The sequence below is a fragment of the Pongo abelii genome, chromosome 1 (genome assembly GCF_028885655.2).
Source record: "Pongo abelii isolate AG06213 chromosome 1, NHGRI_mPonAbe1-v2.0_pri, whole genome shotgun sequence".
NCBI lineage: Eukaryota > Metazoa > Chordata > Mammalia > Primates > Hominidae > Pongo > Pongo abelii.
In genome coordinates, this window is record NC_071985.2 from 25852528 (window position 1) to 25879928 (window position 27401).

The window sequence follows — 27401 nt, forward strand, 5'->3', positions numbered from 1 at the left end:
CATGCAACATATTAGTCATGACATTTCTTGGTGTGTGTGTATGTGTTTTTCTGGGGTGGGGGCATTTTTGAATTATACTGAGTGCCACGTAGAAAAATGGACATTCCATCTACCTACAAACCACTTAGCACCATTCTGTATATATTACTTGTAATTGTCTGTAGCCTTTGCCAATCACTCTGTCTTCCAACCCAAACTCAACATTTTAGCAGAACTTGGGAGGCCTATTAGATATGAATCGAATGAAATTCTGTCTCATGAGCAATGTGACACAGGTAACTGAAGATACAGCTCAGGGAGTTATTTTGGAAGCATCAGCATATTCTGCAGTTAATAGTTGAAGCCATGGGGTTGAATGATGTCACTGAGAGAGAATACTTAGGGGTGTTACTGCTGTATGAAATGGGATAATCTCAGAGGGTTGAGGACCAAGAGCCAGGGGTTCCTTGATACTTAGGGGTAAGCACAGTAGAGGAATGCATGAAGGAGACTGAGGAGAAATGCTCAGAGAAGCAAGGAGAAAATCAAGCGTGAGTAAGGGTATGGAAGTCAATTTCAGAGAGGGAATAGCCAACGGTACCGAATGCAAAGAGAAGTTAGTTATTATTGGTGAATGGGTGAGAGGAGTTTTATAAAGCTATGGGTATAGAAGTCAGATTTCAGTAGACTGATGGATGAATGGAGGATGAAGAACAGGAACCTGTTCATCTATTTATTTATTTTTTGAGACAGAGTCTCACTCTGTTGCCCAGTCTAAAGTGCAGTGGTGCAATCTCAGCTCACTGCAACCTCTGCCTCCCGGGTTCAAGTGATTCTCTTGCTTCAGCCTCCTGAGTAGCTGGGACTACAGGCACCCACCACCACGCCTGGCTAATTTTTATATTTTCAGTAGAGATAGGGTTTTGCCCTGTTGGCCAGGCTGGTCTCAAACTCCTGACCTCAGGTGATCCACCCAATTTGGCCTCTCAAAGTGCTGGGATTACAGGTGTGAGCCACCATGCCCAGCCAAGAACCTATTTTAACAGAGTTTTTAAGAAAAGAGATTCTTCCAAACCCCTATTGAGTGTGCTGTCTTTTCTTTCCTCTTAACGATACAACCTTTTCCTTCTTTTTTTTTAAACAACATTTAAATTAAATTTTTTTTCTCTTTCTTTTTACTTATTACTCTATCAGATCTCTCTGCCTTTTACTTGCCAAAAAATGACTGCCTGGAGACTGGGAGCTCTTGGGCACCCGGGGTGAACATTTGCAGCTGCACACTGTTAGAACATCCAGATTGGCTGGTGCCACTTTTCTCTTTAAGTCGCCGCCAGAGATTGCAAAAGACTGAAAGCGAATGAATAAACAAAAAACTAAAGGTCCATCACTAGAGAACCTTTATTTACAAATAAATAAATGGCAAGAAAATAAGCGAGCTAAATAACTTATGGTACTTTTAATGAAGTTACAAAGCTCTCTATGTCCTGAGACATACATACAAGACATATGTGATAAAAATGTGTGTATGTGGCTGGGCCCAGTGGCTCACGCCTGTAATCCCAGCACTTTGGGAGGCCGAGGTGGGCAGATCACGAGGTCAGGAGATGGAGACCATCCTGGTTAACACGGTGAAACCCCGTCTCTACTAAAAATACAAAAAATTAGCCGGGCGTGGTGGCAGGTGCTTGTGGTCCCAGCTACTCGGGAGGCTGAGGCAGGAGAATGGCGTGAACCCAGGAGGCAGAGCTTGCAGCGAGCCGAGATCGCGCCACTGCATTCTGGCCTGGGCGAAAGAGTGAGACTGTGTCTAAAAAAAAAAAAAAAGTGTGTATGTACATAAATATGCTTTCATATCAGAAGACAGTTTCTGGAGGGACACTTAAGAAACGTTACCAGTGCGGACTCTGAGGCGGAAGGGATTTTGTGTTTTACACCATTATTTACTGTTGGTTTTTTTTCTCATGTTCATGTATTAGTTTTTCAATGAAAAACAGGTAAATAAATTTTTGTTGTTATTGTTGTTTTTGAGATGGAGTTTCGCTCTTGTTGCCCGAGCTGGAGTGCAATGGCGTGATCTTGGCTTACTGCAACCTCCGCCTCCTGGGTTCTCCTGCCTCAGCCTCCCGAGTAGCTGGGATTACAGGGGTGCACCACCACGCTTGGCTAATTTTTGTATTTTTAGTAGAGAGGGGGTTTCACCATGTTAGCTAGGACGGTTTCGAACTCCTGACCTCAGGTGATCCGCCCACCTTGGCCTCCCAAAGTGCTGGGATTACAGGCATGAGCCATTGCACCCAGCATAATTTTTTTTAATACTTGAAAAAAAGTCAGCCCAGAGGAGCTGTTTCTGCCATTTCAGCAGGAGCCAGCACCTTATAGAGGCTATGGGGCTGCCACCTGGAAGGCTCCACCTCACACAACAGAATCCCAGAATCCCCATTGCCAGCTTCATCCAGACCCCATGCATCTGCCCTCAGCCCACCCTCCTGCTTCCTGGTCCTTTCTGATCTGCCCTTTCTTCACCTCTATGAAGTAAGAACGAAATGATTCTCTCTCTCTGTGGCCAGACAGTCTTTGATGTAGTGCAGCCCAGGATGCCTCCGATTAAATGTAGGCTGACTTCTGTTTTGTCCCTCGAGGTCCTGCCCTTTTTCCCTCACAGTTTGCCTGGTGAACAGGTAGACCCATCTCTTCTTTAGGATCCAGTACGTAGACTGCTCCTGCATCCTACCTTTCTAATGGACAGGCATCATCTCCCATCCACTAAGTCTTGCAGCCATCATCCCTATTGGGCCCTTCTCATTTTTCTCTCTTTGTGTTTTTTCTCCCTTTGTGGATATAGCCTGCATTCTATTATTATGCACCAGCCTTTTTTCTCTGACTTTTTCACAATGTCAATCTTGGTTTGCTATATACACCAAAAGCACCTTGAGGCCAAGAACTACGTGGTTTCTTTCTTTTCTTTCTTCATTTCACCATGTTTCCCTCTTTCCCCTGCCTGCCGTGGTTCAAAGGGTACTGGATACAGAATGGGCACTCAAAAAATCCTTGCTGGGTAAACAAAGAAAGGATGACTAAAGCATGTGTCATTGTGCCCCAACAGAGTGCCAGGGCCATGAGATTGCTTGTAGGCAGATGCCAGTTGAGATAGGTGAGTGGAGGAAGTGTAGGCCAGATATGTGAATGTATCGGAGATGAGTTCTCGTCTCAGGATACATGGTACGTCTGACACCTCGGTGTGTCCATCAGCACATGGGGTCATTATCATTTAGTCAAGACTTTAATGAGTGCCCACAGGGTGCACAGCATTTTGCTAAATATTCTTCTAATCTTCTCTTTATGTAAATAGGGGTGTTGTCTGAATGGGTGAGATCATTTTTCATCACATATTATCTCAGCCTTTGCCTTTCTCCTACCTCCCTGCTCCTCACCACCTTTTCACACCCACACACCCACACCACACATATAGTATTAAAACACTAGTCCTGTCTGGGCGCTGTGGCTCATGCCTGTAATCCCAGCACTTTGGGAGGCCGAGGCAGATGGATCACTTGAGGTAAGGAGTTCAACATCAGCCTGGCCAACATGGTGAAACCCCGTCTCTACTAAAAATACAAAAAAAAAAAAAAAAAAAAAAAAATTAGCTGGGTGTGGTGGCATGCGCCTGTAATCCCAGCTATGTGGTAGGCTGAGGCAGGAGAATCACTTGAATCCGGGAGGCGGAGGTTGCAGTGAGCCGAGATCATGCCACTGCACTCCAGGCTGGGCAACAAAGCGAGATGCTGTCTCAATAAAGTAAAATAAAATAAAATAAAAAATAAATAAAAAATGAAAACACTAGTCCTGGCAGGGGTTCTGGACTCCAGCTCCTGCTCTGTTCACCCGCGGCTGAGTGACTATGGGCAGGGCTCATCCCCTCTCTGGGCTTCAGAGTCCTCAGCAATAAAACCATGTGATGGGCAGTAGACAATCCTGGGTTTCTTCTAGCTCTGCAACCTGGGACTCTGATGTTCCTTTCCCCAGATTGCCACCGTCACTGAGCACCTTGTGACTTGTGTTTTGTTCCAAATTACTTTCAGGAGTTATGTCCCAGCCCTCAGTTTATCATTGGTGGAGCCACGCGCACAGACATTTGTCAGGGTGGTCTAGGTGAGTAACTGGGAGAGTCTTATTTGTTTTGGGAGAGGGCGGGTGTGTATGTGTCATGAGTAAACATCAGACTAAGCTGTGAGACTTCACCGAGTGAATTAGGTACCTGATGTGTCCGTCTGGGTTTGTGTTTTTGAGACTGCATTCTTCACTGTGAGTCCAAATGCTGGAACTTCACTGTAGGTCCAAATGCTGGAACTACCTCTTGGCTCCCCCTAATGAGAGATTTTGCCAGTTCATTTAACCACTTTAATGCTAGAGCAAGGAGCCAGGATTACAGGTGTAGAGTAGATATCTGTGCTATACTGTGTTTTTGTTGTAGTTACCTTTAAGTAGACATAATTTGTCCTTTGGAATGGCCATATCTAAGTAATTACGGGCTGTCATAATAAGTGCTTTTATAATTAGTAAGAAAACAGGAATCTTATTTTTCTAGCCAGGCATTCTTTCATAGGCCTGGGATCCTGTAATCAAAAACCTTCATTTCTGAACTTATCATATTCCTTTTAAATTAGGGGCAGTTGAGTTTAAGAAATAATTTCATTTAGTTTTGTAAGTTCTAGCCCCCATTGTCAGAAACTGAGGTTCTCCGTGGTAGCAGATGAGCTTTATTGCTCTCATAAGCCCTCCTGATACCAAGGCCTCACAGATGGGAGTTTCTGCGTTGAATTGGGCAACCCTTACATTTCATGGACAACATGGCTCTGAATTGAATTTGAGGGGCTTCCAAACCACCATCCAGTGACAGCTGCAAAATACAGAACTGGAAATGAAGGCGAAAAAGAAACAAATCCTGCTTACTGAAAATCAGCAAAACAAACACAAACCTCAGCATCACATGGACCCCATCACCACTCCCCCCCTTTTTTTCAGGAGGTTTTCTCTTTTTCTCTTTCTTTCTTATTGCAACCAAGAAAGCCCTTTCTCTTCAGCCTGCTGGAAATGTTCATGATTTTGAAAATCACAAGACATTTTATTTTAAACGCTTCCAATGTTCTCTCCTTTAATGAATATAGCAAATGTACCTTAGAAAGAGCTCACAGAGCGTGACGATCAACCAGCGGGAACGATTCGGGGTGCCGCACACAAGCGCGTGCCCCGTTCCCTGAAAACCACAGCCTCCATTTCCCGAGCTTTTGTGTGAGGGCTCACAGAGGGGTAGCGTTCTGACCTTTTCTTGTTCTGGGTAAGTGTGGTGCCTTTTTACTTCCAGCTCCATGTTTAACCTAATTATGCATGTGTCTCAGGGACACACAACTTGGAAGGCGACTCAAACAGCTCCTTGTTGGAGATGTTTTAACTTTGGGAAAGGTATTTAATAAGTACCTTTTCCTTGATGGGCTTGGATGGATTTTTCTTTGAATAGTTTTAAGCAAGGAGAAGTGAGGGTTTCCAAAAAGCGGCCTGAGCGTTACCATGGTGAGTGCGTGCTGCCAATGGAGACGGAGGCTGGAAGCACAGGAAATGAACCCAACCAGCTCTCCGAATCCAGCTCACATCAGAACAAATGCGGCAGCCTCTGTGGTGGCTGCCCCGGGGAGCCAGCCGCTGCGGTGGTGGTTTTTAATGAACAGAGCGGAAAGGGGCTGGGGAGTCCAATCTCCTGAAAGGAGCCAGGTGCAGACTGAGCCTCTGCCAGTAGAAGAGGAGATTCACAGCGCCAAGGCTATAACCCAGAGCGTCAGGGTAGGGAGCTAGGGGCTGAGTTGCAACAGCCTCTGTGGCCTGAGGGATCTGAGTCAGGGCTGGTCCTGAACAGTGGGTGAATTGTGAGAGATTAAGAGGAGAGATTCCCCACTCGACATACCGTGTGTATTCCCAAAGAACAAGGGAGCAGCACACAGCACTTGTTGAATTGGGGCCTGATATGGATTAACGTTTGTTAAATGTTCTGTTGGCTTTTCAGAGTACAACACAGCACAGTGTGATCTGCTCTAAGGGTTTCTAAAAAAGATGTTTTCATATATATATACTTTTGAGACAGGGCCTGGCTCTGTCTCCCAGGCTGGAGTGCAGTGGCCCGATCTCAGCTCACTGCAACCTCCTTCTCCTGGGCTCAAGTGATCCTCCCACCTGAACCTCTTGAGCAGCTGGGACAGCAGGAGTGCGCCACCACACCCAGCTAATTTTTTTGTATTTTTTGTAGAGACAGGGTTTTGCCATGTTGTCCAGGCTGGGATTTTTTTAAAACAGTTGATTTGTATAATGAAAATGATGTCTTTTTCATAGAGTTCTGTGTTATTATTTCATCATTATTTTGAATACACACAGTATAAAAATTAAAGCAACTGAAAGGCACCCGGTGAAGTCTGTTTCCCACTGTCTCCAGTTGACTCCACTGACTCCATTGCTCACTGCCTTGCAGCCATACGAAAAATTCTCTCCGTGTTTCTTTGTGCAAATTCAAGCAAATCTAAGTACATATTCTAAATATCCCTTCTTGTACTGAAGGCAGCACACTATCAACACTGTTTGGCACCTTGCCATTATTTGGTGTTATTTCACTTAATAAAGTATTTGAGAGATCTTTCCATAACAGTCTATAAAGAACTTTGTTCTCTGTGAACCATTCCAAGTGTTGCACTCTGTCATTTGTACGCACTGTGGTGGATTTATCCTGCCTCCAAAGGATGGACATTTGAGTTATTTTCTCTCTTGCACTCGTATAAAACACATGGCAGTGGATCTCTTTGTTCGCACTTCATATTGAGCGTGTGAGGCTATTTGCCAGCAGGTCCAAAGTCTGGCTGCTTCTGTCAGGGTGGGCTGTGTGTTGTCCCTTCCTCCCTACTGTCCTTGCTAAGCCGGATTTTCATCCTAAATATATGAGTCTCTTGGCTACCATCAGAGCTTATGCTTACTTAGAGCCCAGGAGCTGGCTTTCCTTGAAGACATATTTTAGGAAAATAAAGATTGAGGAAGCTGAATGCCAAGGATCCAATTGTTTCAAGTAATTTTTCCTGTAGAATATGACTTTTCTTTGGACAGCTCAGTCCCTGAAGGAGGACAGTATGATTTTACCTCCACTTAAGTAATTAAATGAGTAAATCCTTTGTTGAAACAGCCCTCAAACGAAAGCCCTCCCACGACGCTCAGGCCTCCTGGCACACTGAGAAGGAGAGTTCTTCTTCAAAGTTGCTGTTCCTGGCAATCATAGCCTTTCCTTGCTCTGTCTTCTCAGTGGAGCCCGTTCTCACCAGGTCTAGCAAGGGCCACCCACACTCAGTGTCCTACTGGAGTGGAAGGCAGTCTCAGGGTCGCCCCATGTGGTGATGGAATAAGCTATAATGTGCGGTCCTCTGTGGGTCATGTCTGTGGGTGCTTTTTCCAGTGGACGCTCAAGGGTGCACGTCACTCAGGAAACTGCAGGAACCCAGCCAGTTCCTCCACTGCTCGTTCCAGCACAGTCTCTCTCCCTTGCATTTTGGCCTACGCACATCTCAGAGCATCTTGAGGTCTCTGTGGCCACTCAAATAGACTTTGTCCAATGAATATAGTACCCATTTCTGGCTTTGTGCACCCCCTTATAGTAAGTCATACCCATATATCAACCAGAACTGCTTTGGTCACTGGCTTTCAAAGTCCAACCCAACTATTAATAGCTTAAGGAAAAGGAGAATTTATTGGCTCATCCAACTAGATCATGGAAGGGGAATGGCATTGTTGGCCTCGGAGCCTGGTTCCAGGGATCTAAATGTTCCTGGCACACTCTCTGCCCATCTCTCTTCTCTGTTGGTATCTACAGGTTGGCTTCATTCTCTTCCATGGCAGACAGGATCCATCTGGCAGCAAACGGGACCACTAATGATTCCAGACTTTCCCTCAGTATAATTGTAAACCAGCTTTGGTTTTACAGATCTCAGAAAAGGACTGTGATGTTATGGTTTGGGTCTTCTCCCACTCCTTGAGCCAGTTACTGCAGCCAGAGCAGTGGGCCCAGCCTGGATCAGGGGCCCACTCTTGCTGTTGGGAGCCTCTTGTGACTGGGAACCTCCTCTAAAACCACAGGGAGAACTATCCAAAAGTAGGGGGCATGGCCATGGCTCTGGGCAGAAAGAATAAGGCAGGTACACCCCAACATGTAAATGGAGGGGGATCCCAGGTCTGGCCCAGCCTGCACTCTCCCTCTCCAAGGCCACCTCTGCCCTCTGAGCCCCATGGCCCTGGCATCTTTCCCCTTCTCCTAAATCCATCACTCTGCAATGCTCCTGGAAATGCCTTTGCCAAGGGCCCCTCCTCTCTCTCTCTTGATCTACCACTAGCAGTGCCTAATTCAGCATGCACGGGTAGTCTTCTTGGTGCACCTCTGGCCTCTCCGCCTCAGTTTTCACAGCTGTAAAGTGGGGATATAATCAAAGCCAGCTGGTCAGGTGGTTGTGATGGATAGAGAGTTGACACTTGGTTCCTTGTCCTCTAGGAAGTGGGGGCTACCATGGGTGGAGGGGGATGTTAATAACTCTGGGAGTCCTGACTGTGTGCTCCATGAGACTGTCTTACACATCGATATATCCATGGTGCCTGGTGCCTAGCAGGGCTCCATAAATGTTTGTTGTACTTTTGATCTGTTGGTGTAAACCCCTGCCTGTCATCATTATTAAATCATTTGAAAACACAGATAGCCTAAATCCAAGGCTTTTTGTATTTTTCATTTTCCTTTTCCAGTATCACTTTTGGCAATTAGGATGGATCAGGCATTTAGAATAAAAATTCCATCCTGAGGTTGCCTATGTGTCTTTATTTTCAAAAGATTTCAGAGTTTCATGCAAACCAGCTTGTCTGCATGTCTGTCCCCAGCTTGCTGACACTGCTGGGTGGGTACATTAAGGGGGTTGGAGGTGCTGGCTGATTCTTGACAGTGGAAGGATGTCCTGGGAGCAGGTCATGAAGGAGACTGTCCCCAGCCCCTGCTGGTGGCTGTGGATAAAGGAACACAGTGCTCACTGCATCCTGGGGACCCCAGCAGGACTCTCAGAGTAGGCCTGTCTCTCACAGGCTCAGCAGTAACTCCTAACTCTACCTGCCATGCAAGCTCCATCCAGTTCTTATCTGAGTGCATCCACAGGCAGGGAAACACTAAGGCGTGGTATCATTTGTGCCTATGGTTGTGAAAATGCAACAGGACTTGAATCGTCTCTATGTGTAAACAGGCCCAGAGGCCGCATGAGCGATGCTACTGTATAAAAGTAGAAGATCTTGGTCTCTGAAAAATGAAATTTGATGCTTGCTGCTTTCAGGAATGGGGAGCAAGAGACTTTCTTCTTTCCTAAATGAGGACCAGAGACTTCCAGAATGTAGAAAGAAATTAGAGTGCTTTTTGAATAACACATGCTACTAGGTTTATCCAAACTTTGAATCTAGTGGGTAGCTTATTTTCCATTGGGAGCAGGATTCATGAGTGAGATGAGCTTTGCCTTAAGGGTTTGGTAAGTGCTGGGGTTTCTTTCTCTGTCTCCTGCCTTCCCCATCTATTTTTCACTCTGTCTTATACTCCGTGTGTTTGTGCCTGTGTGTGCTTTTCTCTTCTAACTGCTTTTCTCTATTGACCTGATTTTTCTCTTCACCTCTATAAATGGATGTCTTTTTCATTTTTGTTGCATTTATTGAGTTTTATATTCTGTATTTCTGTTTTGTAAAGAGAATGACTGGACCTTTTCATACGTCTCTAAAGGCAAACAAGGAACCAACAGCAACAACCTAAATCCAGTTGCCTTCTCTTCTGCATACTGCACATTGATTTTCCTCTGTGAGTCCACGCTCCCCCATGGAGCGAGGCCTGGACTCCTGGAACAGGGGCCTGGCGTGCACACCGCTAGTCAGTAACTGGGAGTAGTGTCAGCATCTTTAAGATCACTTTCCTGGACACCTTTTGATCTGTAGCATCCTTCGAGGACTGTGGCAAAGTAAATCAATTCACTAGGACTGAGCAGATACTTTTAATGAGCAATCAGGGAAGCCTCAGGGAATGTAAAGGGCCAAATCTACTCATTGATTCTGGAGAGCACAGGGTCAGGCCTCCGAGGTGGGAAAAACTGCAGATGACAGCTCCATGTGGCCCAGGGGGCTTAACTGTGATTCGGGGGAAGTTCACTTTGCTACCCGTGGTGGCTCCCCTTCTCCACGGCGCATCAGCGCATCGTTTCCCTCAATCTTGGGTCCTGGTGCTCATCGCCCTCTGGTTTTGTTCCACTAACACCACTCTCCTTTCTACTCTGAACAAAGGGTCCCCAGGACAACCCCTTCCACTTTAATGAGAGTTTGAGGCCGTGGATTACAGGAAGATTTGCATATTGTGCATTATTTCAGGAGCACGAAAGAATTCTGCTTTGCGTGGAGAGTTCCACAAACCCTCACTAACTTAGCTCCTTTCCATATGATTGCAGGAGATGAAGTACAGTCATGGAAATCAGGGGTGATTTTCATATCACATGACAGTTGCTACAAATATCCAAAAACCCACGTCTGCTCACTGCCATTTCATAATTATGTTGTCTACCAGGCCCCTCTCCAAATCTTTTGTTCAAGACATTAATAGAAAAGCACAGCATTATTATAATTTTTGAAAAACATATTTTGATAACTTTCAGTATAATTGTTTTTTTATGGCCCTATTTTTTGTCTGAAGCATTTGCCAAAGGGGTCCTTCCTGTAAACCAAAAATATGACCGCAGCAGGTCTCGATCAATTCGAGGTTTTATTTTGCTAGGGTTGAGGACACATCTGGGAAAAGGAAACACAAGTCACAGTGGAATCTGTGACCTGTTCTTTTTCCAAAGAGGGTTTTGGGAACTTCAGTATTTAAAGGGGAAAGAGCAAGCAGGAGGGAAGAAAAAAAGGAGAGGGTAGACAATAAGGCAAGTGGTTACATTCTTGTGAGGCTCTGATTAGTGCTCAGTGAATCTACATTTTACATGTGAAAAGAAGTGGGTAGAGGAAAAATCATTTATGCATTTTTCTTGTGCTTAGTAAATCTGCATTTTACATGGGATAAAGCAAGCCTGTGAAATTACAACTATCTGTTTGGGAACAAAAGAAAGATAGTTTTTGGGCGACTCAATTCCCAAGCTTAACTTTTCCTTTAGCATAATGAATTTGGGGTCCCAAGATTCTACTTTTCTTTCACAATGCACAGGAAAGGTTAAGAGTCCTGCCTTATGGGAATGCTGGGCTCCTTCTGCCAGGGGAGACTTCTTTTTGCCAGAACAGAATTTTGTCAGTGTTCTCCGGTTTCACCTACTCAAAGGTGACCTGACTATTCCTCACTTTGTAAGAAAAGTGCAAAATTGCCGGTGAGCCTGAGTCCCCAGGAAGACACTCCCTGAACCTTATGAGAGGTGGCAGGTGGTCCTAGGCCAGGGGGTGCTCTCTGAGCTCCAGCTTGGTTGAGCTGCCTGAGGTTTGGGTCTGAAGATCAAGTCGTAGAGTGTTGTTGATTCCTACTCAGAGTGTTGCTTGTTAAAATGAATCTGTTCTGCATTCTAGGGGGTAATTATTTTAACACCTTTCACAGACCCCAGTGTTAGGACTTGACTTCACACCTACCAGCTCTGCTCTCTGCCTGTGGCTTCAGTTTTGCAGACACCATCCCAGGGCCTAAGGACAATTTCTCTATCACAGACTGGCCGTGAGTCTTGGGCTTCTTCAGCTCTCTCTGACTTACTAGGGGTACCCTGCTGTCCCGCCTCAGCCATTAGTTCCAGCACATGTGGATGGTTCTTAAACGGCATAACTAAAAGAGATCTGAAGACAATGCAGTTGATCAAGCATCAGTAATGCAATGTCCCAGTCCCCAAGGCTCAATGGAGCCTATGCATGTTCTCTTGGGGATGTGGTTGAAGAGAAAAATGTGGAGGCAAGCTGGCGCAGAAGCAGGAAGAGTGAGGTTACAGGCTGTGTTAAGGCCTCTGTCACATTCGGGGCAGCTGTGGGCATTTATTTGAAGCCCTGGCAGCAGCATCTGGGACTGGCTGGGAGACGTACACCCTCAGTTCTTCAGTAGGCTGGCTCCTGCCATCCAAGGAATAGAGCAGGATACTCCCAGAAAAGGCTGGTCCTTCTGGAAGCAAATCCACACCACCTGCTCACGGGAGAAAGGACAGGTGATGCCCTTCTTCTAAGAGGCCGTGAACCTGAGGAATGGAAATAAGTCCCATCTAACAAGTCCTTTGCAGACACTGTTCTCTCTCTAGTGCTTTCTCTTGGCCCTGTGGTTGCTGTGTCACCTCCCTCTTGTTGTCTCAGCAGTTCTTGCTGACTTCCGGCTGGGCAATCCCTCACCAGCTGGCAGAAGTGGATTGGACCTTCCTTGTACAGAGTGCAGTCTATTTTTCCCACAGTGCTCCCTGTACCCCTATAGTCACCTCGTAAAGTTACAGATGGCATTTCTTGCTGGCTTAGGGAATGGAATGAGGCCACTCCATACCTTGCCCCAAACCTGCTCCTTGAAAGTGGAGCACTTTGGTTTACCCTCTCCCTTTGCACTTTGGTTTACCATCTCCCTTCTGCTCCAGGAGGCCTCTTTGTGCCTCCCTCAGGCCCCATAGGGTAGCTAAGCAGCCCTGGGATGTGTTCCCAGGCTTCATGACCCAGTACTTGGTTACTTTGGTCTGCATTCTTGCTCAACCTTGGTCCCTGATGCTCTGCCACCTGCGACCCCCAGCCTTGTGCCCTATAGTGGGAGAGAGATCTGGGGATCCTTCCCCAGTTGCATCTGGAGCCCCTTCTGTACACGTGTTCAGGACTCAAAAACTGTGTTTCTCCATCATTTAACAGGGCATTGCCTGGAGTGGTCCCCCCGCCCCCTTCAGACTTGGCTTAGGCTCGTATTTCCTCAAATCCCATTTGCTCTGACTTGTTTTGCATGTCTGCTTGGGAGCAGTGTCTCCTTTCTCTGCTGGATCCTGGGTATCCAGAGTTGGAGGGCGTGATGGTTAATACTGAGTGTCAACTTGATTGGATTGAAGGATACAAAGTACTGTTCCTGGGTGTGTCTGTGTGGGTGTTGCCAAAGGAGATTAACATTTGAGTCAGTGGGCTGGGAGAGGCAGACCCACCCTCAATCTGGGTGGGCACCATCTAATTAGCTGCCAGTGTGGCCAGGATAAAAGCAGGCTGAGGAATATGGAAGGACTAGACTTGCCAAGTCTTCCGGCCTTCATCTTTCTCCTGTGCTGGATGCTTCCTGCCCTTGAACATCAGACACCAAGTTCTTCAGCTTTTGGACTCTTGGACTTACACCAGTGGTTTGCCAGGGGCTCTCAGGCCTTCAGCCACAGACTGAAGGCTGCACTGTTGGCTTCCCTGCTTTTGGGGTTTTGGGACTCGGACTGGCTTCCTTGCTCCTCAGCTTGCAGACGGCTTATTGTGGAATTTCACCTTGTGACCTTGTGAGTCAATACTCCTTAATAAACTCCCTTTCATATATACATCTATCCTATTAGTCCTATCCCTCTAGAGAACCCTGACTAATACAGAGGGATCTAGGGAAGGATTAACTCTGGGGGCCACAACTCTGATGCCTACAGAGGCCACATAAATGAGTAAAGTAGGCCGGGAAGAGGTAACAACAGAGAGTAGCAGGGACTGTGGCAAACCAGAGAGTATGCCCTGTGTGAGGAGGAAGCCATCACCTAGCTCGAGCTGGATGTTGCTATGCAGGAGCCAGGAGACCTTCCCAGACTGCCTTGCGTTTCCTAGTGCTCCCCTAGAAACTCTCACTCCCCTACCCTGCTCTGGTTTCTTTACAGGATTTACCACCACCTGTCACATGCATTTATTTATTGTTTGTCTTTCTCACTAGCATGTATACTCCATAACATCAAGGATTTTATTTTTCCCCACTGTTGTATCCTTAGGGCCTGGAATACTTGGCACAGAGTGAATGCTCAGTAAATATTTGTAGAATAAGTAGAGAGAGAAATTTTGGCCAGATTTTGCAGTTTTTATAAGAAATCAGAAATCTACGAAATTCCATCATGGTGTACCGTGGTCAGGGCCAGAAAGTGCAGAAGGCTATGATGGAGCCCATCAACCTCATCTTCAGATTCTTACAAAATAGATCCCAGATTCATGTATGGCTCTATAAGCAGAGAATATGTGGATAGAAGGCTGTATCATTGGTTTTGATGAGTATATGAACCTTGTATTAGTTGATGCAGAAGAGATTTATTCTAAAACAAAGTTAAAACAACTTGGTTGGATCATGCTAAAAGGAGATAATATTACTTGGGTACATAGTGTCTCCAACTAGAAATGATCAATGAAGTGAGAAATTGTTGAGAAGGATATAGTTTGTTTTTAGGTGTCCTTTGTCCAATATGAACATTTATTCATATTGTTTTGATTACACTTATGTTATTACAAGATGACAATAAGTACTGTGGGATTGTTTGTATTAAAAAAATTTTTTTAAAAAGGAAATCAGAAGTCTAGATTTTCTAGAAATCACTACGCTGGCCAGTATTGTATGTGCTGGACAGACTAGATCTGCAAGCAGGTTAGGATGGGTTTACTGTCTTCAGTCTACATCAAGCCCCCACCGGGCCTGAATTATGGTGCAGACCCTGGGGACTTTCTGCATTCCAGTCGGCTTTCACCTGTGATGTGCGTTGAGCTACTGCTAGCTGTCCTCACTTTGGTGTTTGGAGAAACTCTGTGCTTCTGTAGATGTGCTCCAGGCTTCTGTGTAGTCAGTGGCTTCTGATTGAAAGGCTTTCTCTGCAGTTGCCCTGCCAACCAGCCTGGCCAGGTCCCCTCTACTACTCCCTTTAAGAGTTTTGCTTCCTTTCTATCTCCTTTCACATATTTTTGCTCTTGGGCATTGTACTCAGGATATTTTCCCGGCCTCAAAGTAGCTCATTTTCTGCTCACAACATCCCACTGGGTTCCTTGGCATTTTAACATTTGAGTTCAGCTCACCTCATCTCAGTATATTTGAGCCTGGAAGACCACCCTCATCTTGCTAGGAGATGCCATTATCCTCTGTTTAATATTCGATGCACTTTGAAGATCTATGTATATTTGGAAACCTCAGGATACCTAGCCTAGAGTTGGAACTGCCGGGCCATTTAGGATCATTTTCGGAGGAGACATTTGACAGTGTGTCAGGGCTGTCCCTAGCAATAAAGGCGATGTGCCATTTTTGTATCTCATCCCGTGTATTTCAGCCATGGCTGGAGCTAAAAATTGCTCATCTTTTCATTTCTTTCCCTGTTACACCTGGCTTCTAGCATTTTTGTCTTATTTTTGAAACCAAAGAGCATTATAATTAAACTCAGTAAGCAAGCCGCTTTCCCTTGAAACACGCTCTGAGATGTGTTTACATAAGCCTCAAATATATTTACTCAGTGGGTTTTTCCCCCTCTGGTGAATCAATTCCACTTTTATAATTTACTAAGAAAAATGTTTCCCTCTAAGTAGCATTAAAGGTCTGATTTAAAGCTGGAGGTGAGGCAGAAAGTCCTGAAGCTGTTTCATGCCATTGAGTCTTATTCCTTTCACAATCACAGAAACGAGATGGATGAGGATTGGCCTGGTGGGCTTCATAAGCAACTAGGAGGAACTCTGAAATAATCTGAACAAGTTTCTTCAGCTGTGAAGAGTTTGCTTGCCTTTTTTTTCTTTTTCATTTTCCTTTTCCTCTCCACTGAAAACTTAGAAGATGTCCCGCCAGCCTTTCCTGTTCTTTCCTCTGTTTTGAAGTACATTAACTCTCTGGGGTGCTCTGTAGCTCCTGGAAGCCGAAGACCCCCCTGGCCCAGAATTGTCCTTGGCCAAATGTAGTGATGTGTGATAGCTGCTCCTCCCTGAGGAGCTGCCCCCACGCTGCTATCAGGTCTGAGAGGCCCCTTCTGGGTCGTCATGGGAACCAGGAGTGGAGGTGCCGGGAAACCTACAGGGGGCAGCAGAAGTGGATTAGTGTGCCTTATTATATGTAGCATGACTCCAGAGAGTTATTTTGATGCTATAGAAATTATAGTTGCCATAAATAAGTCACGTTACCATTGTTCAGAAAAACACCAGTGCTTGGGGCTAATCTTTGAAACTCGTTGTTTCAGAAAAATACCAGACTTGGTGCTAATCTTTGAAACTCTTAGTGACTTTCTTCCTTGGGTGACCCCAATACCCCACCGTCTGCTGAGAACACAGCGCCTGGGGCCTTTTGAGTTTTCTGGGTATCTGTCATGCCCAGGATTGATGTTCTCTATAATCTTGCATCCAGAACACTGGTAGCTTGCTATCATCCATTCTAAAAGGAGGACGATGTTCTAGTAAGGTGTGCCAGGTTCTTAATTTACAAGTACAGTAGGAGGTGGGCTCACGGTGTGGAATGTTGGTGGATTGAAGTACCATTGGTTGTGGATACTTACAGGAGTGAGGGAACATGTGGCTTATCTGACATACTCATTTGTCAGAATCAGGAAGAACTTTCACAGCCTATTTTACTCATTTAAATATTTATCAAGTGTCTTCTTCATGCCAGGAAACAGCGGAGAACAAATAGGCACTCCTTCCTCTCCTGGGAAAGAAGCCGGGAAAGAGGGTTCCAGGTTGCAGGAAGCAGATGAATAAAGGTCCTTCGGCTAGGAAGTGCATAGCACTGGGGCGGGGGACTTGCAAAGTAGTGGTAAGACTGGTGCAAACATGGAGCAGTTAGTGCAAAGCCTGAGAGTGGAGAGGGAGGCAGTGGCCAGATCACGCTCTGGCACTGTGTGAAGAATTCTGGACTTTATTCCTAAGGGCAATGGGGAATCATGTAAGATTTTAAAGCAGGACTGTTTATAGCCAGATTTGCTGCAGTGTGGAGAGTGCAGACACCAGGAAGAGACAATTGCAAGACAGGAAACCCTCATTATTTGCAGATAACTGGTATTGGAAAGGGACCACTGAAAGTAAAATGGAGGTCCGCATTTCTTAGTAAACAGTTTTTTTAAAAAAAGGCTTGATTAGTATCTTACTTTGAAAAATAATATAAAAAAATTATGAAAAAGTTTTCATGTGACTTTGTGTTTCATGATACTTATGTAACAGTTGCAGTTTTGCGTTAGCTCTTAGAACAAGGAATGAATCAGTTGTTGACTTTTTGAGGGGAGAACTCATGCTGAACAGATGACAAGACAGCAGGATGCAACTCTTTTTGTTTCCTGCTTGAGTTTTGAGGAAGAATCATGAAAACTTTCAAAGAGTTCATTAGTTTCTCCAAGGCCCTCCTTCAATACTTTGACACTCAAACCATTCCGTTTTCAAGGACCAGTCCTGCCTTGAACCTCGGCAGTTTTCCTTCCTCAGCTGCAACTGCTTTAACTCTGCCAACTTCTTCTTGGTCAGTTGCACTGAAGCAGATCTCCAGTATTACTTTCATCAACTTCATGAAATCCAGCAAATTGAGCAAAATGTTCAGTGTCACTTTGCAACCACCTTGCATTGTATCTGCATGTGAGGTTGGCATGGTTGGTGGTTTTAGTGTTTCTAGTGTTAGGTGGGGAGGGATGGTTGGGTGAAAACTCATGAATATTTTCACATCATGACAATTTTGCTTCTTTTTGCAACCTCCTAATTACTGCTCCTGGATGATGACTATTTGGAGAAAGAGGGTCCCTTATAGTCTTACTGGGAGTGGAGGCGATGGCAGTAATGTTAGGGAGGAGGATGGGATTTGAGAGCTATTTAGGAATAAAATCAAAAGCACTTGGGAAGCAATTGGATATGAATGGAGTGAGGAAAAGGAATCAGAATGGCTCCTGGGCTTCAGCAACTGACAAACTAGTGGTTCTGATGTCTGAGATGGGAAACCTGGACAGGAAGGCAGGTGGTGGGAGTGAGATAGCAGTCCTGCATCCTATACAAATCATAGGGCTGGATAGGGAAGGACACCAGCAACTTCCTGGTATCATTTCAGTTTTTGTTTTCCTATAGGCAGTAGACGCTCAATAAACATTTGTTGATTCACTTGTTTGGGTTCCCTGGTGTTTGGGTTAATTGTATGTTGGGGGATAACAGTGAATAATAAGGAGGTTTATTGAGGGTTTTCTACGTGGCAGGCACTAAGCTAGGCACCTTGCGTATCTTATCTCATTTTTATCTTTATAAGAACTCTAAGAAGTCAGGCTGTTTTATGTTATTGCAATGTAAGGAGATGCTATTTTATGAGGTAGGTCAGAGGGTGAACCAAATGCTAGCAAGGGGTGGGGAGAGAGGGTGGTTTGTGGCAATTGGAAAGTGAGGATGAAAAGGGGCTGATGAGAAGCTATGTGTAGGTTGACAGGAGGAGGGACTGTTCCTGAAATTTCTTGCTACCCTTGTACAGAGATCTAGGGCATTTATTTCAAATGATGTGAATGTATTTACTTCAGCTTCCACCTGGCACTGCAAGATTTAGGAAGGCAGAAAACTCATCATCTTGCCAGAACTAGTCCTGGCTCTGACACTGCCTGGCCTTGGGGGTCAATTGAGCTCAGGGCCTCAGCTTTACTTGTCTGGCAAATGGGCATTAAATAGCCACTTTGTCTTGTGCAAAGCACAGGCAGATTCAAATACAGGAAGTGTTAAAGGAAAAACTTTAGACAAAATAAATGTGACAAAGTATATTTGAGCAAAGAAGGATTCATGATTTGGGCAGCCCCCAAAACCAGAAGAGGTTCAGAGAGCTCTGCTGCAGCAGCGTGGGCTTTTAGAGGCTGAATATGGAAGTAAGACAAATAAAACACATTTGATTGATTACAGTGGGAAGACTGGTTTTAGAGGTTAGTTGGTGATTTCTGATTGGTGAAGTCTCTAGTTTCATTTTACTGTTTGCATCGGGCTTTGGCTTGCTTAGGTAAAACCTTAAAGTGGTGTAGCTTCCCTAGCCTAATGGCTTCCCAATTAAAATGACTGTAACAGAAGGCACTCTCCTTGTGCAATACACTGATGAGGGTGTGGCTTATGTGATTTCAACTTTTGGAGGGTGAAGGGCTGAGCCTATAGTATATTTTTTTTCTCATCTGCATTTTCTAGGAACTTACCCTGTCTGAAAGCCATCTTATTAATCTACTTTATTTTATTATTTTTTGAGACAGAGTCTTGCTCTGTGACCCAGGCTGGAGTGCAGGGGCACTATCTTGGCTCACTGCAACCTCTGCCTCCCAGGTTCAAGCAATTCTGCTGCCTCAGCCTCCCGAGTAGCTGAGATTACAGGTGTGGGCCACCACATCCAGCTAATTTTTGTATTTTTAGTAGAGACAGCGTTTCACCATGTTGGCCAGGCTGGTCTCAAACTCCTGACCTCAGGTGATCTACCCTCCTTGGCCTCCCAAAGTGTTGGGATTACAGGCGTGAGCCACCTCACCTGGCCAGATTAACCTACTTTAATTCTACATTAGCAGGATTTATTGTGGGCAACTTCCAGATGTGCAAGATCCATTAGGCTGAAGTACATTTGCAGGTTCAAAGAAGGTGCAGAGAACGAGTGCTTTAAACCTGACTCAGAGCAGGCAGGTGGTAACGGGGTGAATGGATTAGGACAGAGCAGGGCCCCAGCACAGGGACTCATGTTTCTAATTGTGCATGTGAGCTTCTGCCTGAGGTTATTTCCTTTGGTTCTATGTTGTTTGTTTGAGGGAGAGTAGGGACCACAGAGCCTGGGGTGTCAGCAGAAGGCCCTGCCTACGATTCCCGGAGGCACTGAAGGTCCTGTTTTGTCCTGAATATGGAAAGGCCAGGGATTTTTCCTTATCAGCAAAGAAGCAGTTGCTTATTGGGAAAGATTGTACTCAGCTGGGGAGAGAGAAGCTGGCTTGCCCATGGGGGAACATTAATCAAGATACTCCAGAGGCACTCTAAAAATATCATACCTGCTGTTACATATACACTCATGTGTATCTTTTATATCTTTTATATCCTGATGTCCTCTCTAGCCAACTGGAGACCACACACACACACACACCATACAGTCTTCCCTCGGTATCTGTGGGGTACTGGTTCCAGGATCCCTGTGAATACCAAAATCCACAGATGCTCAAGTCCCTGATATGAATGATGTAGTATTTGCATATAGCCCATGCATATCCTCCCATATACTTTAAATCACCTCTGGATTACTTATAATACTTAATACAGTGTAAATGTTATGTAAATAGTTGTTATATGGTATCATTTAGGGAATCATGATAAGAAAAAAGTCTGTACATGTTCAGTACAGACAAAGCCATCCATTTTTTTCAAATATTTTCAACCTGCAGTTGGTTGAACCCATGGATGTGGTACCCATGGATACAGAAGGCCAGCTGGAGATATATACAGGAATCCCTAAACATTTTGCTTGTTACAAGTAAGTCCTTTTTGCTCAGTATCAGATGATCTTGTACAATAAACTGTGAGGTCCAGACTCATTTTACTGATTAGAAAATGAGACTCCTAGGAGTCAAGTGATTGCTGCCGGTCACTCAGCAGGAAAGTAAGGGTCCAGGGCTTTGAACACAGGCTTTCCGAGTCCAAAACCTGTGCTATTTCTACTCTTCTAAGTTTGTAGCCTTCTCAAGGGCAGAGACAGTGTTCTTTAGGTCTCTCTTGTCCCAGTGTCCTGCAGATGGCCCCGCACACGGTGATGCTTGGTAAGCGCTGGTGAGTGATGATGGCTTACAGGAGCTACCCCTTAAGCCGGAAGGGAGAGGAACTCCAGGAGAGTTGGAGGCTGGTGCAAGATGGGGGAGATTTACTAAGTGATTCTGAGGATGGGAACTTAAACAGAGGATCCTGCTGAGGATGCTCAGGAGTAGGAACATAGCTGACTCATTCACTCCCCAGTCCCATGTGCCACCTGTCCAGCCTGCCCAGGTGCTGCTGCTGGATGGTTATGGGAATCAGGTGAGCAGGTGACAGGAGCAAACAGGAGTACTGAGGATGCTAAGAGGTCATGGCAGAGCTGCAGCCAGGTGTTACCAGGGCTGGCAGGCATCTGTGCTCCAGGGCTAGGCTGGGGGAAAGGGCAGAGGTGGAGTGTGGCTACAGATAGTGCTAGGGCTGCAGGATGGGGGCACTGGAGACCCAGTCAAGCTGGTGTCTGCCAGGTTCAGTAAAGTCTAGGTTACCTCTGGTCACAATGGGTTGGCATCTATCATTTGGAGGGAATGAAGAATGGTATAATTATATGGCTTGCGGGAGGTCAAAAAGTCAGTCTTTCAAATCCAGGTAGACCTGAGTCTAACCGTGATATACGCGGAGTCTTCAGAGAGGTGAATGTCAGAAGGTGGGGGAGATGAGGCTCTACTTGAAGCATGGGGAACAACCTTGAGAAGCAAGTCAGAACCTTCCTTTGAATGCCAAAATTTGCTTTTAGCCAGAGAAGGCAGAAGTGAGAGAAAAAGTGGGGGAAGCTGAAAGTGGGTCCCAGAAAGCTTTACTAGTAACAGGCTACTTAAGGTCTGAATTTTCAAATAACTTTGATACAATTACACTGAGGTGAATTCAGTCAGTAAGCATTTTATGCTGGGGTCTGTGAGAACCACCAGGCCCACTGTCTGCCTCCAGGCAGCTTCCAAGTCTAGCCAGAGAGATGGGAATTGTCAACAAAGCAAATAGAGTCAAAAGTCAATGTGTGGGTCGACTCTGGGCCCACTGCCTATGAATTAGCCCTGCTCCACAAGGAGTGGTTAAAAAAAAAAGTCAGTGTGTGTATGTGTGTGTTTGTGTGTGTGCGTGTTTTAAGGCAGTCAAAATGGCATGAATCAAATGCCAAGGGCTTCAAAAGGCGTGTTCACCAAGTGGGGGAAGGGAGGCTCTGTGACTGCTTCGTGGTAATGTACAGAGCTGAAATAGCTCCCTGTGTATAAAAACATTTAGAGCAGCCTTCTGTGGAAGAGTAGGCTAAGGATGCCTCAGCTGTGATAAAATATTGAAGACAGATTTTTAAAAAACAAGCATATATTAGCAGGGTCAAAATCTTTACATTACACTCAGATGTGCAATCAGCACAGCATTCATTATTTTGCTCAACTATTCTCAGCTTGCTGAGGAGCCCCAGTTTCCATGGACCATGAGTGGGAGGGAAACATAAACTAGCCGATTAAAGGTACTATGCCTCTGCCTGTTTCAAATTCTTACCTCTCTTGGATAAATATTGCTTTCAATTACTCTATTTGAGTGGTGCTATAGACTGAATGTTGGTGTCTGTCCCCCCTCCCGCCATTCATATGTTGCAATCCTAACATCCAATATGATGGTATTAGGAGGTACGGCATTTGGGAGGTGATTAGGTCATGAGGACGAAGCCCCCATCAATGGGATTCGTGCCTTTATAAAAGAGGCCCTAGAGAGCTCCCTCACCCCTTCTGTCGTTTGAGGACACAACTGGAAAACAGCCATTTATGAACAAGGAAGTGGGCTCTTGCCACATATCAACTCTGCTGGTGCTTTGATCTTGGACTTCTCAGCCTCCAGAGTTGTGTTGTTGTTTCTAAGGCATCAAGTGTATGGTATTTTGTTATAGCAGCATGAATGGACTAAACCAGGTGGTTTCTCACTTTGTAAAGTCCAGTTCCTCCCCCACCATCCTAGGATGGCACCTGGATATAAGGAAGGCCAAACAATGTCCTCCCACCAATGGCAGAAGCCCGCTAGTCCTTATGTACCCTAGTGCTGACTTCTGGGTCCTTGCTGGCCTCCTGGAGATGTGACTGGCATGTTGTGTGGTCTCTTCTGATTTCCCCAGGGTCCAGTGGACCTTCTCTGGCTGACTCAGCTCCACCTGAGTGCTCCTTACTGCTGCAGACATGACACATCACAGCCTCCATCCAGTGCCTGACCCAGAGGCCCACCCCACAGCCTCTGCAATAGGATTGAGCTGACTTTTTCCTCCCTGCCCTCAGCTCAATCTTACATAATACCCGAGGGAGACCTGGGGGCACTTCCATTGTCTCTCATCTTCTGCGTAAGTGCTCCATGATGCCATCTTTACTCTGCTCCTGGATTCCCGAATGGGCAGCAGGGCACACGCGTTCCCTGCTTTGGCTTCTGCTTCAAACTACCTGAGGCTTTACTCTTGTTTCCACTTCAGCCGTTGTTCAACCTCAAGGTAATATAGGGGCTACTGTAGGGTTTCCGATGTCTGACCTTTCTTCTTTCCTTCCTCTTTCTTTCTACCTGCAGTCCAGAAGCATCTCCATTTCTTTCCTTGGTGTTTGAGAAATTCCATTAAGCTATAGCTCGAGTTCTTGCTACCTACAGTTTATAATAACATTAGACATCCAGACCTTTAAGCTTTGATTTTAATGTGTAAAGGGAATTTTTGAATTAAAGGATTCTTTTTTAACAATGTCTGATTCAGGATTATTATCTCCTGGTGGATTTTATTTTATTTATTTTTTTCTTTTTGAGGCGGCGTCTTGCTCTGCCTCCCAGGCTGGAGTGCAGTGGTGTGATCTTGGCTCACTGCAACCTCCGCCTCCTGGGCTCAAGTGATTCTCTTGCCTCAGCCTCCTGAGTAGCTGGTACTACAGGCGCCTGCCACCACGCCTGGCTAATTTTTGCATTTTTGGTAGAGACGGGGTTTCACCATGTTGACCAGGCTGGTCTTGAACTCCTGACTTCAAGTGATCCACCTGCCTTGGCCTCTCAAATACATTTTTTTTTTTAAAGAGAGCATTTGTTATAGTCTCCGTTTCAGGACCAGACACAGGCATTCCCATTCAGGTCTTCCAGTCTCCCTAGAATAGATTCAACCCAGTGCATGGGACAATGTGTGTATTTGAAGGCTATTCCCAACTTTATTTTGGAATTCCTTTTGTGGAATTCTTTTTTCAGAGCCAATTTATGGGGCATACCAAATCACTCTGTAGTCATGCTTCTAATATCAGTTAGAAAAACCTTTGGCTACAAGAAGCATAAATAAGGGGCAAGTTCTTCTTTTATAATAAGAAAACTAGAGGCAGATAGCCCGGGGCTAGTGTAACTTTAATAATGCCCTTGGAGAGCCAGACTCACACTGTGCTCTGCTCTGCACTCTCCTGTGCTGACCTTCATCTTGCACCTGCAGCCTTGGGTTTGCAAGCTGGCTCTGTACCTCCAAGCACAGTGTGGACTTTCCAGATGGGAAGAAGGAGGAAGGGCAATGGGCAAAAAAGACTCTGCCAGCCAAGCCTGCCCCACTTCATCAGGACATGGAAACCTTCCCTAAATTCCCATGGAGTGCACCTCTGCTTAAAGCGCATGAGTGAGCACTAACTCCTGAGCAGCCCTAGCTGGAAGGTGGCCGGGAGGAGGGACTTGTCTATCAAGGTATTTCCCAGTGTTTTTGTCTGCCTTATTCACCACCTGACTAGTATGTCAAAGCCTCCTGACTGCTTTTGAAAATTAAAAAATTGAAAATTAGTCAGGTGCGGTAGCTCATGCTTGTAATCCCAGCACTTAGAGAGGCGAAGGTGGGAGGACTGCTTGAGGCCAGGAGTTCAGGATCAGCATGGGCAACATAGTGAGACCCCATCTCTGTATTTTAAAAAAATAGCTGGGCATGGTGGCACATGACTGTAGTCCCAGCAATTTGGGAGGCCGAGGTGGGAGGACTGCTTGAGCCCAGGAGGTCAAGGCTGCAGTGAGCCATGGTTGCACTACTGCATTCATCTGGGCAACAGAGCGAGACCTTGTCTCAAAACAAAACAAAACAAAACAAAACAAACAAAACAAAACCTATGCTCCAAGATCAAAGCTGTTTTTCTGCTGGCAGGTCCCCAAACAAGTTTCTAAATGTGAACATCAGAGTAAATGTCCATCTTCCAGAGGACTCTGAAGGGAAGCATATTTGGATACATTGCTTTGAAAACGCATTCTCGTCATGACAATCCATTCACACGTTATGCAGTAACTGGCAAGGATCCAAAAGCCTACAAACCCACGGCATCCCTTTGAGCCTCTGTGCTTGCTTGCAAGAGCTGGGTAGACCCTGTGAAATGTCAGGAGTGAGGTAGATGATGAGAAAATTAAACTCTCCTCCAGCTGGGCTGCCTCGTTTGATGTCAGCAACGGAGGGACATTTTGTTGCCGTGACTTGAATTATATCTAGGGAGTGCTCTGGGTGGGCTGTCAGAAGAAGCTTAGACCGGGAGCCAGAACCTTCACATCGGAAGGGAACCAGGACCACGCCCAGTAATGAGGGCTATGTGGCTGCTCTGATCTCTTTGAGAAGCCACTTGCTTTAGAGGTGTTGCAGAGCAGTCGGCCCCTTCACTCCCCAGAGGACTGGGCTTTGTGCTTGCCTTACGTTTTTTATCTCCCGCTGCCTGATGCTGGTGAAAGTGAAATCTGTCAGGTTTGATGCAGATTCTTGTTGAATGCCACTTCCCCACAGACTTGGGAGGCTGAGGTGCAAATATATGTAACATGCTGTTGGAGACTTGCAGAAGAACAAAATATGATTCATTGATTCATGTGGTCATCTGCTTATTTGTTTGTATTCATCAAACATCCGTTGAGCTGCTTCTATGTGTCAGCCACCTGCTGGGGATGCCAAGATGAGTGAATCCACATTGCTGCTTTGCAAGAAGAGGTCAGAGAGGGATGGGGGAGAGAGAAAAACAGATGTAATCAAGTGGCCTTAGAACTTGCTGGGGAGGTGTGAGGAGGAAGGGCTTGGTGCTGGTAAGACAGGCCAGGGGTAGGGGTAAGGAAAGCTCTGCCAAGGAGTTGATGCACAAATGGAGTTTTGAGGCCAGTCTGGGTGCGAATCGTGATCTGAGGCAGCTTGTGATAACTCTGCAAGAGAAGCATAAATAAGGTCTTTAGGACACATACCAAAAAAGAGGTGACTTCTGGCTGGAGGGTAGGAGGGATCAGAGAAAGCTTCATGGAGAAAGGGTAATATTCAGCAAGAAGTTCGCAAGCAGAGGGAACAAACAAGAAAAATCACATCAATGAAAAAGACCAGTGTATGTTTTGTACATATCCAAGTTTGACTGGGAGATTAGATTCATAGCGGTGAGTGTAATAGGAAAAAGACTGGAGAAGTAGGTTGGAGTCATATTGTGAAGGGTGTTGATGCCCTGTTAGGTTGTATTTCATTGGTGAGCAATGGAGGACCATTGCAAGATTTCAAGCAGGGGAGTGACATGATCACAGGTGTTCATAGAAGAAAAATGGGCTGAGAGGAGCTGGATGGGAGGAGGGAACTGTGTTATTTTACTCAACCTTTGGAAGTTACCTTTTAATGAGACACTGCCCTGCTTGAGGCTTCTTTGGTGAGAAGCAACATAACTCATGCCAGCCCATCCACATCAACTCTGTTTTCCTCGACTACCAGGTCTAGTCTCACCTAGGAGTCCTGTTGCCATTAGGAAGATAGTGTTTGTCTGTGAAGGAGAGCCTGGTGAGAGAGTGAGGCAGGAAGCAGGTTGCCTCCCGGATCAGAAAAGCTCTTCGAAAAGTAATATGGCCAGGCATGGTGGCTTACACCTGTAATCCCAGCATTTTGGGAGGCTAAGATGGGAGGATCACTCGAGTCCAGGAATTCAAGACCAGCCTGGACAACATAGTAGGATCCTGTCTCTGTGAAAAAATTAAAAAAAAATTAACCGGGCGTGATGGCATGCACCTGTAGTTCTAGCGACTCGGGAGGCTGAGGTGGGAGAATTGCTTGAGACTAGGAGGTTGGGGCTGCAGCGAGCCATGATGGTGCTACTATACTCCAGCCTGGGTAACAGAGCAAGACCCTGTCTCTTAAAAGAAAAAGAAAGTAAATGAGTATGTGTATGTGTGAGACAGAGAGAGAGAGAGAGTGAGTGAGTGAGAGAGAGAGACAGAGCAAAAGCGAGCGAGCGAGTGAGAGAGAGAGAGAGAGACAGAGAGGGAGAGAGAGAGAGAGAGGAATTAATTAATTTGGGGTCAGATCATGAACGACTTTGTTGGGAAAGATCCAGGCAGACAGAGGCCAGGGCTTTCTAGGATGACCTGGTGATGGAGCAATTCTGAGTGATGATGGTGATGATTGCTCCTCAGATGTGGATTCCTGGCTTACTGCTTGCTCAGGCAGCAGGTTTTCTGAGAAAATCATAATGTGTTCACACCCAGAATATGTATATAGCTCTGGTCATGTGTTAAAAGAAAACTTAGAGTGAGACAAGGTCCACAGATGGTCTCTAAAAGGTTGAAGGGCCTTCCATCTGAACACACATTGAAAAGACTCAGATCTTTTATATGGAAAAGATAAAGGCTAAGATGCACAGGCAGGATTTTGGAGCTGTTTGAATGGAATGAATAGGGGAAACAGGGACTTGTTCACCAAATCTTAGACTCCTAGAGCTAGGGATCTACAG

General features: G+C 45.6%; 1 protein-coding gene and 1 pseudogene across 1 annotated transcript in view; both read left to right on the forward strand.

Moving 5' to 3' along the window:
* The window catches only part of CAPN8 (calpain 8), a 73256-nt gene that overhangs the window by 7157 nt on the left and 38698 nt on the right, over positions 1–27401 (forward strand). The window contains exon 2 of the mRNA XM_024256071.2: positions 4059–4128. Within this exon, the coding sequence (XP_024111839.1) occupies positions 4059–4128 (70 nt within the window). The remainder of the gene's footprint in view (positions 1–4058; positions 4129–27401) is intronic.
* On the forward strand, positions 13989–14521 carry LOC112135720 (small nuclear ribonucleoprotein E-like; annotated as a pseudogene).